The 15,952-nt window shown below is 48.6% G+C and overlaps 1 protein-coding gene across 1 annotated transcript in view; it reads left to right on the plus strand.

The window, feature by feature from the left end:
* The first annotated feature begins 2,259 nt into the window (after nt 1-2,259).
* Nucleotides 2,260-15,952, plus strand: part of LOC147894908 (CLP protease regulatory subunit CLPX1, mitochondrial-like) — a 72,000-nt gene continuing 58,307 nt past the window's right edge. Inside the window, exons 1-6 of the mRNA XM_087383348.1 lie at nt 2,260-3,659; nt 12,080-12,159; nt 12,293-12,396; nt 12,539-12,618; nt 12,722-12,772; nt 13,019-13,093. Of these exons, the coding sequence (XP_087239474.1) occupies nt 2,844-3,659; nt 12,080-12,159; nt 12,293-12,396; nt 12,539-12,618; nt 12,722-12,772; nt 13,019-13,093 (1,206 nt within the window). The 5' untranslated portion in view covers nt 2,260-2,843. The remainder of the gene's footprint in view (nt 3,660-12,079; nt 12,160-12,292; nt 12,397-12,538; nt 12,619-12,721; nt 12,773-13,018; nt 13,094-15,952) is intronic.

Here is a 15,952-nt window from a genome sequence, read left to right on the forward strand (position 1 = left end):
CTTGGGACAAGGGGATGCTCGAGGCTCCTGCAAAGGCCAACCTGGCTCAACTTCAAGTGGGTTCTAATGATTTTTTTTTCCTTTTGCCATCAATATGAAGGCTCCAGGCCTATGGGCACAAGTGCCAAAATTTAGATGGATTCTAAATATACGGTGATCAATGCCTTCGAATTGGGCGACTAAGGACGAATTTGATGACGGGATTGTTTCTGAGCTACTAGGGTGCTATTTTTGACAACAAATTGAGTGAGAGCATTTGACAATGCGATTCTAGATTGCAAAGTGTAACATAGACTCCAATGGTACGGATGATCTCATGACAAGTACACTGTGCTGAAATCTATCTCGTTCGAGGATAGAGTTCCAAAGAGGATGCGAGAATCTCCAAAATTTTCCACTTTCTCTCTCACCTTGGTTGTTCTATATCCATTTTCAAGATGCAGCATGTATTGATGGGAAGCATAGAGAGGATGGGGTTCTCGATTGTAGCAAGGGGATCGACGAGAAAGCCGGGAAAGAAGGGGGAGAGACTTACCATGGAGAATGGCCAGCAAAGAGCTATGGCACGATAGAGACAAAGATGGCTATGGTAGCTATCCGACATTAGAGGATTGTAGAACTAAAGATTTGGCACACAGATCGTCGATTCTAGAGTAGCAACAATGGATGCAAGATCAAAAACATCATCCACCTCGCGCAATCGTGGGTGCCAACAAGCAGGAAGCAACCCTTGTGCATGCAACCTTCTATTCACTCTATTACATCCCAATAGTATGAGCAGTTGGATAGGGGAATGGGCCGCGGGAGGCCATTTTGGAAAAGAAAGCGGCTCAGAAAGTGCATTGCTCGTAGTGATTTTACCGACATTCAATTGTGATTATGACTATTGACATTGAGGTAATATTCCAATATCTTATCCATTTGCAAGACTTATCTTGACACTAATATTATCGACATTTATATTCTTGGTGTTATCTTGACACCCAGGGAAGGGCCCGTTCCCTTGGATTATAACTTTTTCGGGAAGGAAGCGCGCCACCTCCTCGCCCACACTATGTGCGGTTATAGTAATTATATATTATATATTATCATATAAATATCTACAATTCAGCTGGTCCATTCAAAATTGCTTGTTTTCAATATGAATTCTTACAACATTCTTCTCTTTTAATGCATGTTATCGATGCAAGGGAGCAAGGAAATCCAAGATGGATCCAAGATCGAAGGATGACGACACCTTTATACATATGGTTGTAGTCCATGTGACAATATTGTATAGACTTCAACAAGAATCAGTTATTGTATCACTTGATTTATGTATTGGTTGGACTTCCAAAATATCAACATCACAAAATCAATAATAAATCACCACCCATGACATTTGCAGGGAGGATTAGGTCCTAACGGACCTTGTGTCGCATCTCATGTCCACCATTTACTCATTCACTTAATTTGATAAAACACTAGGATTGAGGTTCATTTTTGAGTTAGTAGTTACGTGCTCCATGATGGAAAGGCTACCTGACACAATACTAGTTTTTGGCCTGCCCTCTGGGTAGCCTTAGCAATGGTTCGAGTTTTGCAAAGCTAAAAATCCTGATTATTTCTGTTTGTTAGGGTGAGAATTTCCTATTGGTTGCTAGCAACTTTGGCAGGTTGGTATTTATGATTTTGGTACAAAGGTTATTAGTCCAAGTATGCTCCTTGTAAGAGGCTTTAATGCGTGCATTTAGTGACTTCTTCCTCTCTCGCTCACTCTGTCTCTACTTTTCCCTCTCCCCTTTCTCTTCTCCTTTTCTCTCTCCTCTCTCTCTCTCTCTTCTTCTCTATAGGCAAGCCCCCCCGCTCTCTCTCTCTCTCTCTCAAATTCATCTTGTTGACTTTTGGACCATTTGCATTTACTACTCTTTGTACACTCTTTCCTTTTCATGCCTCCAATTTTATGCTCTCTCTTAAGCATTTCACTCACCCAAGGCAGGCAGGCCTAATGAATGATAGATATATATCATTCACCTTGTTGAAAACTTCCGTCACTTTCTCGTCCCACCCCCCTCGTGTTTAAAGGGGATCTGATTTTCCCTTGCGAGTGCACGTGGGGAGGTGCTCTTACGTGTGATGATAAGAAGGGGAGAGCGTCCATGTGGAAACCAATGTCCGAGATGACTGCTGTGTAGGCCACGTGGCAACGTAGAGAAAGGCCAGCTGGACGCGGTGGAGATCTTGGTACATGGTCGTCTTCCTCATTTTGTGTCATTTGAAACTTTGCAAGCTCTTGAAGCTATGGCTATGGCGGATCGCCATCGCAGGTTGCTTCCTTGACCTCTGCTCTCTCTTTGGCCCTCGCTCCATGCGCCCTCGCCCTCCCCCTCTCCCTCTCCTCCACCTTTTCTCTTGGCTATGGTGGATCGATCGTGGAGCCCTTTCCTCCTCCTCCAGTTTCCCATCCTAGGGTTTCATCCCCTCCTCCGCCATTGCTCCCCTCTTCTCATGCTCTGCTCCCTCTCCCTTTCTTCGCCATGTTTTGGTTGATCTCCCTCCTCTTCGCCTTCCTTGCGCTTTGCCGACTCGCCACTGCTTGTTGCCCCTACTCGCATCGCCCGTGCACCCTCGTTTTCCTCCTCCTCTACCGCACTGTGCGCCTTACGTCGCGGTAATGGTCGTAGCCTTGCGTTTGTTTCCGGATTTGCCCAATAATCTACCGAAATTTATACTGTAACTGCAATCTCCGAGGAAACATCAGTCCAGATCACGGTCAGGTGGCCAGGGCATTTCTCAGAGATGACGATGATGACGAAAACTGTTGCTTAGTTCTGTCAATAGCACTCAAGCAGATCTGATTATCGATGGCAGCTGCACGTCTGAGGAAGTTGAGCGAGAAGCTCCCTTGTTGCAGGCGTTCTGCGCTGGATTTCAGAACCGGGCTAGCGGCAGAACGCTTAGAGCCTTTGTTGTTAACTCCTGTGCAATGTGCCGATTACACGACGTCGAATGCCACACGCATTCCCTTCTTCTTCTGCTCTTCGTGCAATTTCCATTGCATGCCTTCTTTATTATCGTCTTCCAAGAACGGCGGCCTGGACGGTAATGGGATCCAGGTTCCTTCTGCATCCGTACTTGTGAAGAATAAAGGCAGCGTTACTTGTGATGAGACGGCTACAACCTCAGCAGATGATCCCTGGATTAAGGAAGCGCAGAAAGATAGCAAGATTTCCAAGGATGGTGCCCTGGACGGTAATGGGACCCAGAATAAAGGCAGCGTTACTTGTGACGAGAACGAATTTTTGGAGGAGTTTCTTCGTACCACCTCAGCACATGATCCCTGGAGGGCTGTTGCTGAGGAAGCGCGAAAAGATAGCAAGATTGTGCCCTATCTTTACAAATTAGCGAAGCGGCATGTGAGAAAGCTTCAGCATTCGCAGCAGGGTCCTGGAGGTACTCGTCTCCCTGCAATTGCTGTGCAGCAAGGCTCGAATACGCTATTTCCCCCTGGCATCAATCTGCTCCGCTCTCAGCTCGGCACAGGTGGCTCTGGGGGTTCAGGGGCCGAGGGGACAAATGATGGGTGGGGAGGATCTAGCCTTGGAAAGGACTTTCCCACTCCACGGGAATTGTGTGCAGCACTTGACAAGTTTGTAGTAGGCCAGGAGCGAGCAAAAAAGGTACGTGTGCTGCTAGCCTTATTGATTTACGACAGGAGATGTAATGTATGTAAGAGCTACGTAGAAAGAAAAAGAAGATTGCAAGTTGAGTAGCAGGTCTTATTATTCTTCCTGCCTCGTGGAACACAAGAGAAGGGATGAAGTTATCGGTGTAGGTCTTCCCTGATATTAATCTACGTAGAACTGAACTGTCGTGGCCCTGATCTGATGCTGCTCTTGGTGAGAAAGTAGCTATAAGAGAAAGGATGAGGGACTTGAGCGATATGTCTGGAAAGGAAAGAGGGAGTCTGCTGTGCAACAAGCTTGCAAAGGGCTAGAAGCATAATATTTAGACACATGAATGCTTGAAACAGTAAGTACAGAGGTCAAGAACCCCTTATTTGTGGTAGTTCTTTGATGGTGCTTGATATGAACTATACTGTGTTTATGCTGAGCTGCATTTGCCGCACAGGCGTGTTGCTCTGAGTGCAAGAGTGCTGAACGCTGATGCTCCAAATATGGGACTAAAAAGGTGGATACAAGGGCTCTGCTACGGGCCACCCCTTTGCTGTCCAACTGCTCCATTTGGGGGCTGGCTACTCGGACTGGCTGGTTGGCTCTTAAGGATGGTCATTGTGGCTGGCCTGATATTGTAGCTTGGCCTTGTGTGTTGTTCCTTTGCATCTGGCACTGGGATGTAAACCTCAAACTGGCAGATGCTTTATGAGAAACAGCATCTCATAAAAGTAGTTTGGGGAAGGGGTGATGCCTCTGCTATGAGCATGTTTGTGGTCTAAAAGGAGCTGCCTAGAATAATGTGCTGCAGTTAGTCCTTGGTATTTTTCATGGATAGTTGAGCCATGGCAAGTTGACCAAAGAGAGTGAGTCTAGAAAATCAAGGTCCGAACAAATTGATTATCAAATCTCTTGCAATCTGATCATGATAGAGGAATGCTTAAAATTATCCCACAGCAACCTGCTGCCCTGTATCAGTCACAGAATTGCGATTGCAATTCACGTTTACCTGAATTATACTCCCAGTTTCATATGTAGACACACATCTCTCTCTCTCTCTCTCTCTCTCTCTCTCTCTCTCTCTCCCGCTGCTACCCTCCCTCCTGCTACCCTCCCTCGCCGCCCCCTCGCCGCCCCCTCCCTCGACGTCGCCGCCCCCTCGCCGCTCTCCCTCTACCCTCCCTCCCCCCCGCTGCTACCCTCCCTCCCTCCCGCTACCCCCCCTCGCCGCCCCCTCCCTCGCCGCCCCCTCCCTCGCCGCTCCCCTCGCTCCTCCCCTCGTCGTCTCTCCTCCCCTCGCCTCTCCCCTCACCGCCGCTCAACTCCTTCCCCCCCTCACCGCCGCTCAGCCCCCTCCCTTGTCGCTCAGCTTCCCCCTCTCTCGCCGCTCAGCCCCCTCCCTCGCCACTCAGCCCCCTCCCCCCCCCTCGTCGCTCAGCCCCCCCCCTCCCACCCCCTCGTCGCTCAGCCCCCTCCCCCTCGTCGCTCCGCCTCCCCCTCCCTCGTCGCTCGCCCCCTCCCTCGTTGCTCAGCCCCCCCCTCTCTTGTAGCTCTACTTTGCCCCCCTCCCGTAGCTCCACTCTGCCCCCCCCCTCCCGTAGCTCCACTCTACTCCCCCCCCTCCCGCAGCCTCTGCACCACCCCCTTCTCTCGTAGCCTTTGCCCCACACCCTCCCACAGCCTTCCCGTAGTCTGAGGGCCCTTGTCTGCTGCAAGCCTTGGCTTGCCACTGGCCTTGCGCAGGCCTGCGCACCCCTACAGCAATGCTGCACAAGATCTGCTTCCCTTGGAAATCGTGCACTTGAACAAGTCTTACAATGGCCCACAAACCCAAACAGTCTCCGAAGCCAATTGTGGGAGAGATCACAAAGCGCATCTCCAGGAGTGGATTAGCAATTGACAGCCAACCAGCCCTGAAAACATCGGGTGCAATGGACACCAATGCAGTTCTTTCTCCCGTAGCCATCATCTCTACTCCAATCACTGCCCCCCCCACCACTGTACCACTCACCCTGCCCCCCACAGGAGAGGGTCACAGTCCCTCACCCCCCACACAGCTTCCTTCTGTCTCCACCACCCTTATGTCCCCCCTTCCCCTCACCCAGCAGCCTTTCTCCACTCCTCTGCCATATACAGCTAGCCTATTGCCCACGCCTCCACAGCCATACGCCATGTCCCAGTTCGCACCCCCCCGGGTCCCACTTGAGACGATAGATTACATCTTTGCGGAGCTACATCGACTACGGGATCACACCGTAGCACGAGACCAGCTTATTCAGAGCATGCGCCAGGAGATCACTCACCTCCATCAGGAGGTTGTCTCTCTCACTGCTACAGTCACAACGGCCCCGCGCACTACACCAGAGGTAGAGGAGCGGATCGCTACTATCCAGACTGCTATTGCGGAGACTACCAGATGGGTGGATGTTGCGAGACGGGCACCCAAAGTAGCAGTCTCAGCCACCATCGCCGAGCAGGAACAGAGGGCCAGTAAGGCTCTCAACATCCGAGTACGAGGTATCCCCCGCGCAGATTCACTCACCCCCTTAGCGGACGCGACTGCTTTTGTGACCTCTACCCTCGGCCTTGTCGAGCATGGGATCGAGCATGCATGGCGCACAGGACGGGATCCCACGCGCCCACAGCCACTCATCATCCGATTCATGGATACTTAGGCTCGACTTGCAGCACTCAGGCAGCGTGCTACACTACGGGACCATCCTACTATCTTCATGGATGAGGATCTCACACCTATGCAGGTGGAAGAGCGGCGCACCCTGCTTCAGTAGCGAGATGTAGCCCGTCAGGAGGGGAAGTGGGCTGTCGTCCGAGATGGCCGCCTGTTAGTTGGCCCCCGCCGCCGAGCCCCACCAGGTACTCCAGACATGGTAGCAGACTCTCCCCCCAAATAGGGAGACATGGTCTATGAGACTCAGACTCAGCACACAGTGCCCTTGGCATGCACCGTATGGAACTGTAATGGTACCCTCTGGTCTGACCCTGGGAACTTCTCAGAGCCATACACTGGACGCGACATCGCTTTCTATACAGAGACACATGAGAGCCCCGAGCGCCCTCTCCCCTTGGTCAGTGGCTATACCTGGGAGTCAGTATTCCGTGAGGAGACCAGATTTACTGGGGGGGTCCGAGGGTCAGGCGGAGTTGCAGTACTCCTTCGCTCAGCGCTCACGAGCTTGACATCCGTGGTTAGACGGGATGCCCATGCCCGTTACCTATGGCTCCGATTTCGACGCCCCTCCACACGCGACCTCTTTATTGCAATCTGCTATTTTCCTCCTGAGACGTCACATTTCGCACGGATGCTTCGCGAGGATACGGGGGTATCCCCCTATCTAGATCTCTACTCAGACATTGTGGAGTTCTCCAGACGCGGAGAGGTCCTCCTAGTTGGGGATTTCAACGCAAGGACAGGTGCACGTCAGACATCACTCCTGGATTTCCACTCAGATCCGGTCCTATTACCTGAGATGGACACAGAGGACTCGGGCTTCCCTCGCTCCTCGACTGACAGCCGCGCTCCCGTTACTGGGTATGGGCAGGCTCTTTTGGACCTTGGACGTATACATGATCTGGTCATCTACAATGGACTAGATCGGTGGCCTGCCTCCTCTGGTTTCACATGTTTCCCACATGGCGGAGGAGCCAGTGTCGTCGACTATATTCTGGGATCTCCTGCTTTAGTCCCACAGATCACTGACTTCCGCACTGCACCCTTACCCCCAGGAGCCGATCACACTTACCTTTTCTTTCATATACTTGCGTCCCGAGCCCCTCCCAGCCACACCCCGCACTATACTACCTATCATGATATACACTTTGATCATAACCTCTCACCTGATTACTCAGCCCACCTAGCCTCCCTCCTCAGACACATAGGCACCATACCCTCTCTAGATCACCGAGCCACCCTTATCACCCACTCCCTTCACAATGCAGTCCGCCACATCTTTCCTTCCACTGCCCGGTCCACCCGCCCTCCACCCGTTGGCTCTACCCCTTGCAACAGATGGTATGATGACGAGTGCAAAGCATTACGCCGCACACTCCGACTCACAACCCAACGGAACGCTAGGGCCAACCCACGTTTCACCAGGGATTATCGTCGACTAGTCCGTCGCAAGAAGCTAGCCTTCCTGCGCCAGAATGAGGATACGCTACTGAACATTCTGTTTAGTAGCAACTCCAAGGATTTCTGGAGGAAATTCCTAGAACGCCGATCCCCCTTCCCCCTCACGGACACTTCCCTTTGGCACACCTACGCACGTACACTCTATGATATCCCTGATCAGCCCCCCCCGACCTCTTAGCCACCCCCCGCCCCAATTCTTGTATCCTCTTCACAACCCAGGGAGTCACCCACGCAGCACATAAGCTTCATAACGGTCGAGCTAAGGATCATGAGGGCCCATGCAGAGAGTTTGTTGCCTATGGCATCAAAACTCTAGCCCCCATCCTGGCAACACTGTTCAATGAAGCTGTCTGTCACGGGTTCTCCAGAGCCTGGACCCTGAACACTATCACACCCATCTACAAAGTAGGAGATCCCATGGATCCAGGGAATTACAGGACCATCATGGTTGGACATGTTATGTCCAAGATCTATGCATCAGTGTCAGATGGCGAGGTGAGTGCTTGCGCAAAGATACAGGGGCTCAGGGCATCCGGACAGGCCGGCTTCAGGACGGATCACTCGACTTACGATCACATTTTTACACTTAGAGGGATCATTGAGGAGGTCAGACACAGGAGACAGAGAGTATATTGTTGCTTTGTGGATTTTCGCAAGGCATTCGACACCGTTCCCCGCGCTCGACTCATCAGACGTCTGCAAGAGTTAGGCTACGACTCGGCGATTATCTGGGCAGTAGTAGCTCTCTATGAGCGGGTGACGGGGTAGGTCAAGATTGGCACCAGCTGGACCCCAGAGATCACGAGCACTATCGGAGTCAAACAAGGATGTCCCTTGTCACCGACTCTATTTGGCCTCTACATCGACGAGCTCGAGACCACCATCAGGACACTCGGAGGTGCAGGTTGCTCTCTTGCTGAGACTGCCATCCAGATTCTCCTATACGTAGACGATGTAGTACTACTATCCTCTTCTGCTACTGGTCTTCAGCGACACTTGGATGGACTTCAGGTCTTCTGTGATACACATGACTTGAAGGTCAACCTTGGGAAAACCAAGGTGATGATCTTCAACACTTCCAGACCCGCTATGCATCAAGAGCAGCTCCTCTTCGCCGGCGACCCTGTTGAGATAGTTGACTCCTACACATACTTGGGCGTTGTCTTCTCAGGCCCGATCTTCACGATGCGCCCGGCCATGCAGGCCAGGATCAGCCGGGGATACGCCGCTCTTGCCAGGCTGGAGCAACAGTGCTACCACTCCCACTTCCAGGACCTGCGGACCAAGTCTCTCCTTTTTGATTCTTTGGTCCGCCCAGCAGGCATGTATGGTAGCCCTTGGTGGGGAGTCGACCTTTCAAACACAGAGTGGGCTCGAGTTGAGCGCCTGCAGATACTGATGTTTGCTCGGATGATCCGTAGCAAACCATCGGTACCACACCAGATCATTCTAGCAGAGTTCGGCGCCTCACCCCTACAGCTTGATGCGGCTTTTCAGGCTATCACCTACCTCCACAGAGTCTGGGATTTTGGCTCCTCCGCTGATGGTCGCCTCCGCCTACCTTGGTTAGCCTTATCCTCCTCTATGGCCTTATCCGTTGATGGGGACCAGCGATGCTGGTATAGTCGTCTTTCCAGTTGGTTCACCCGACTGGGCCTCGACTTAGACCAATTGCCTCCTTTTCAGTACAGCCTCGACGCTCCACCATCTCCTCTCTCCCCCACTGACCAGGAGGTCAACCGGCTCATTCGGGCGAATCTGCTCCAGCTCCACACCTGGCGGACATGGTTTCTTCACTTCGAGCTTCCTGTGAAGCTCGACTTCTACCGCCGACACTGCCTCCAGATCTCACAGGAGGGCTTCATCACACCTCCGGGTTACACACAACTTCATCTACCACATGCGCTCCGGATCTCCCTCGGTCAGTTTAGGGTCTCGTCACACCGATTACGGATCGAGAGTGGACGCGCAGAGGGTATCCCACGAGAGGACCGCCTTTGCCCACTTTGCGACTTACAGGAGATCGAGTCGGAGGAGCATTTTGCTTTCAGATGTCCTATCTATTATGCCATTCGAGGTCGATACCACTGCCTCTTCCGCAACGGATTCAGCTCTCTCCCACACATGCTACAATTTTCGGATCAGTGGTGCCTTGCCGCTTTCTTACATGAGATGACCCGCCACCGAGATACTTCTTTCCGAGCATGGCGACACGAGCAGCACACACAGCGTGAGGACACCCAGCGGCCTATCACTGACTTCTTTCAGCCACAGGATACCTCTTCTCAGTCTAGCCGACGACGCGGACGTGAGCGAGAGCTAGAGTCACGACAGCTGCGTCAGCGGACAGACTCACACATCTAGGTCCATGATATCTCGTCTCTGCTCTCGGCCCGCCCCACTGGGGTTACCGTTGCCCTCATCCACAGGGCCACCCGTCGCCCCCGACGATCGAGCTCGACTAGGCCGCGTGACGTCAGAGGCCAACCATCTATCGCAGGGTTTTTTCCGACTTCCCATTTGACGACCCCTCTATGATTGGTCTCTGACGATCACCACCTGCACATGTATACTGTATCTCCCCCCTCTGCCCCACTTTTTTGTGCCCCCCCCTTCTTCTTCTTTGTATCATCTGGAGGTACACATATTTTTTGTATCAGGACTAGACACATAGTCCTTCATAACCTCTTTTTTTGTAGAAACGGTTGGTTGGCCCGTTTTGAGACCACCACCGTTATGCTCATTGTATCAGTTATCTTTAGTCTCATAGACCTTCACGGTCTCCCGAAGACTTTAATAAACTTTCTTTCTTTCTTTCTCTCTCTCCTCGCCCCATCATCGCCCCCCCGCCCTGCCCCCCGCCTTGCCCAAGCCCCTCCCCCTTCCAATGGTGGGAAGTCAGTAAGATTTGCCACTTACAATGGCCGGCCAAGCTAAAAAGGCAATGCAGTTCATAAGGCAGTTCGATGCTGCCTTCAGCTCAGTGAGTCCTCAATGGAAGGACTTTAAGAAAGCTTTCTATAAGCAGTTTATTCTCAAACAGTTTCGGGATCATGTCCTCCTTGGTTGGGAGAGCATACATATGGAAACACAAGATACAGTTGAGTCTTACAACCAGAAATTTTGGGACTCCTACTTGCAGGTTTCACCTTTCAAGGAAATCTCTGACAAGACTCAACTCAGGAAGTACTGGGCAGAACTTACTCCAAAGATACAGGCCCAAGTGAACACTAAAGACATTAAAGAATATCAGATCTTATGCATTCAGCCAATGTGGCTAGTCTTGTGTACATGCAAAGTCATTGCTAGGAGACTGAGATGGGCAGCACCCACATATAGTCGCCAGCGCTCCTCACTGGCTATACATCAATACCTCCCTGACACACATATACCCTTGGGGGGCCGTATTGCATGATCAGAGCCAGCCAGCCTTGATGGTGATCGAGTCGAAGATGATGATGATGTTGATGATGACGATGATGTCATTATTGAGGATATGACTATGTACTAGCACTTAGCATTCAGCATGGGTGATGATGCTCGTTTAGTAGCTCCACCCTTTTGTCTTGTTGTATCAGTTTTCTATCAGTCTCATATACCCATCGGTCTTCCGAAGACTTAAATAAACTTTCTTTCTTTCTTTCTCTCTCTCTCTCAAGTCTCTCCCTCCCTCTTTCCTCCCCCCTTCCCAAATCAACTAGTCCCTCTCCCCCCCGCCCCTCCCCTCCCCTCTTCTCTCTCTCCCCCTCCCTCCCTCTCCTCCTAAATCAACTCGTCCCTCGAAGGGCAGTGCTCACAAGTACTTGTACTCGCTTGTTTTTCAATGGTCTTTCTTGTGCATTCTGCTCATGCTTTTTGCCTGTGTATTCCCCTCTGGTGCAACAGTTTTGATCTCCCTAATGCATCTCATTCATGGCCAAAGTAACTACCTTTTTGAGTCGTCAACATCATGGCATCCTACAACAACCAAGGCATTTTAAGAATTGCTTCCCAAGGCTCAAACCATAGGTACTTCACTGTGCTGAAGCCTGGACTTCTACTCTACATTTTGGAGGTTTCCAGCTGGACAGTAGAGAGTCTTCCTGTCTTAGAATTTTAATCCTTTGTGCTGTATTTAATAAATCTAGACTTGCTTATCAATCTTTTTTAAATGCTTTTCAGGTGTATGTCTTTTTATCAAGGGCATGATTACTTTTGATTAAAAAAGAAAGGATTACTGAACCATTAGGATGAATATATCAATCAAACAGTGACATTGTGGCTGGTAACATTGCAGGTGCTCTCTGTTGCTGTCTACAATCATTACAAACGTATTTATTTTGAATCTTTGCAAAGAACAAATTTTGAGATGACAGGGTAATGCACGTGTTCAGATACCATCAAGATAGCATCTTCCCTTGATCATAATTGGCTTAAATAAAAAACAATGCTTCTTGAAGCATTTGTTTAAAACAAAACGTGGTGATTCTATTTGCTTTTGCTGTAGCAGGATGGGCAGTTTAGGGGCTTGCTTTTCAGATGATGAAGATGATGATGGTGATTTGGTAGAGCTGGAAAAAAGCAATGTTCTATTGATAGGTCCCACGGGATCTGGTTAGACTTTATTTTCTTCAAGAAAAAACTTTCGTCTACAGTACGCTTTGATCAACTCATTGAAAACTACAGTGAAGCTTCGAATTGATGTCTTGTGATTTCTGTCAAATAGATTGTCCAAACATGGTATTTGTGTGAACAGGAAAGACTCTGCTTGCAAAAACCTTAGCAAAATTGGTAAATGTACCTTTCGTCATTGCAGATGCCACAAGCCTTACGCAGGTATCATGAACTTCCATGCCCTTTCCTCTTCATTGGTGTCCTAGGTTTAAATTTATAGTAGATATGTATTATAAAAGGCCTCACATTCAGGAATATTTTTCAGGCAGGATATGTAGGTGAGGATGTGGAGTCCATCTTGTACAAGTTATTAATGGTTGGTGTCAAATGACTATTCCAGTATATAGAACTGTTGTAACAGTTGTTTATTGACATTTTGATGAATTTTTTGTAGCCAAATATTAGCTCCTCCGTGCATAATTTCTATTCACATCTAATTCTGAGTGTCCTTTGCATTTGAAAAAATGCTTATCTGTGGTAATCATGGTGTCTTGCTGCTGTCATATTTTTGCAAGACAGGCATCTTCTGCCATGGGAAGGCCTGACATTTTGTGGAAAACAGGTTTCTGAATTCAATGTCTTGGCAGCACAGCAAGGCATTGTGTATATTGATGAAGTTGACAAGATAACGAAAAAGGTGAGGTGAGGCAAAGTAGAAGTTTTAAAGTTCTGGATCTTATGCTGAAGAATCTCTGCACTTGCTGATGTAGTACTTGAATGTGCCCTTCAAAAGTTTCTGCATTAAGAGAGGTGGACAAAGAAATTGAGAAAATCTAGGGCAGATCACTTTGGTCCAAACTTTCTTAATTACATTGATAACTCTGACTGGCTTCGATGATACATTGTGTTGGAATGTTAGGATGAACACTTCAGCTTATAGTTTCATGCCTTACTTTTGAAATATTCCGTGGCTGTCTTTATAGCTGTTGTAGATGAATTCTTTCAGACTATCAATGGTGCAAAGAGACAAGGATCTCCTGTGATGCATAGCTACTTTTAGAAAACTATATTGGCTTTTCTTGTCATTTTCCTCCTCTTGTTTTTTTGCGTGCGTGCGTGTGTGTGTGATGTAAGAAATCCTAGATTTACTATATTTAGAAATGTGCTAAGGAACAGAAAGGAGACTGAGATAGCAGAGAACAAGGAATAAGTGTATTGCTTGAATGTCTGTAGGGTGGATGTAATGCGTCATCCATACAATTGGGCCTCTCTTATATAGAGAGTGAAGAGTCACACATGAAAAGGTGTGTACTCCAAAGGGTATGTGCATGAAGAGGTGTGTACCCCTTGTGAAAGGGTGTGACCCTTGATGAGAGGGTACATTACAATAGAAATGTCTCTTCAATAGAGTGTCTCTTGTGAAGGGTTGTGCCTCATAGGAAGTGTCCTGTCGAAAGGGCAAGGGTTGTGCCTCATAGGAAGTGTCCCGTCGAAAGGGCATACCCTTCCACAAGTGTCCATTCATCAAACCATCCATAAGTCTAGAAATAGAGAAAGGAATACGTCACAGATCGTGACATCCCCTCCCACTCGAAATAAGACCCTGGTGGAGATAATGAACTGATGTAGAAAATATCACTGTAAATTCTGAAAATACTGCTGTAAAATGTCGGGGCACTGCCGTAAGTCTTCATCTGATTGCCAAGTAGCGTCGGAGTCGTCCAGATCTCGCCAAAGAACAAGGAATTCCGTGATAAGTCGATGTCGAGTCTCTCGCTGTCGATGGTCCAGAATATGCTCAGGAATAAGGAGAACATAATCGTCTTCGATTTCTGGGACATAATCACCTGCAGGAGGAACTGCTTCATCGCTTGGAATGTACGTCTTTAGCCAAGAAATATGAAATGTTGGATGGATTTTACCCCATGATGGTGGTAATTCCAATTTGTAACTTAAAGGTGAATTTTTCTTGACGATCCGGAAAGGTCCATAGTATCTTGGTCGCAACTTAGGAAACATAGACTTAACCGTCTTATAGCGATGTGGGGCTACAAATAATAGCACCATGTCACCAGTGTCAAATTCCATGTGACGTCTATGTTTGTTGGCAGACCGTTGATGCCGCTCTTGCGCTTTTCACATATGATCCCTGACTTGGAGTAGAATGTCTTGCATTTCTTGAACCAGTTGATCAGCTAGGGCCACTCGATGTTGAAGTACAAAATTCGTTGGTACGATCGGAGTGTGTCCATAAGCTGCTTGGAATGGAGTCATGCTGATGGCACTATGGAAAGAGTTATTATAAGCAAACTCAAGGAGTGGTAGATACTCTTCCCAAGCTGCTAGGCGTGACTGAATATAATGTCGAAGCATTTATTCTAGAACTTGGTTGACTCTTTCAGTCTGACCATCTGATTCTGGGTGGTAGGCTGAACTGAACAGTAGAGTTGTACCCAAAGATTCGAACAGTGAAATCCAAAAGTGACTGGTAAACTTAGGATCTTTGTCGGATATGATATTCTTGGGCACTGCTTTTGCAAGCAACAAAGTGTGCCATTTTGGGCAATTGATCAAGTGTTACCTCTGGAGGATCGTGGTAGTGTTGTAATGAAATCCATGGAAATACTTTCCCTACCTTTCAGTTGGAATTGGAAGAGGTTGAAGAAGTCCAGTTGGAAGTCGTCGGCTTGCTTTCATTTGTTGACAAGATAAGCAAGATGTAACCATTTTGATGACGTCGCTTTTCATCTGAGGCCAGTAGTATGTTGCACTGAGTAACCTATAAGTCTTGTTGATGCCTGGATGGGTAGCATAAGGAACTACATGATGCTCTTTTAACAAAAGACGTCGAACATCCTTGTCATGTGGTAAACAGACGCGATCTTGATAATACAGAAGGTCGTCCGTATAGGAATAGGAAGAGAAAATCTTTTGTTCGGAAGTCGAAGGTTGATCTTTTGAAAGAACCCGTACTGCTGTGCCGAAGTCTTTATCATTGAAATACTTCCCTTTGAATGAATTCGGAACATCCACAGATAATGTAGAGATTACCATAGCTGATGCTAGAGGTAACCTGCTGAGAGCATCTGCAATTATATTGCGTAGTCTTGGAATGTACTGAATGGTCATGTGAAAGTTGGCCAGAAACTCAACCCAGCGTGCTTGTCGAGCGCTCATGACTGGCTGAGTAAAGATATACTTTAAAGAGTGATGGTCTGTCTTGACCACAGAGTCGGCTCCCATGAGATAATGTTTCCAAGAGCGATAAGCATGTACAACGGCAAGAAACTCCTTATCATAAACTGGGTATCGGGTTTGGATATCAGAATGTTTATGGCTGTCAAAAGCAATAACTCTGCCTTCTTGCATCAAGACTGCTCCTGTAGCGATGTCGGAAGCGTCGGTCATGACCTCAAACGGAAGGTTTGGGTCAGCAATAGCCATAACTGGTGTGGTAATGAGTGCTTGCTTTAGTTGTTGGAAACTATACTCTGTTTCGGGAAGCCATTGAAAAACTGCTGTGCTTTTCAATAATTCGGACATAGGAGCTGCGATT

This window comes from Dipteris shenzhenensis, chromosome 13 (assembly GCF_047967505.1).
Source record: "Dipteris shenzhenensis isolate YYH24624 ecotype China chromosome 13, Dip_SZ_1.0, whole genome shotgun sequence".
NCBI lineage: Eukaryota > Viridiplantae > Streptophyta > Polypodiopsida > Gleicheniales > Dipteridaceae > Dipteris > Dipteris shenzhenensis.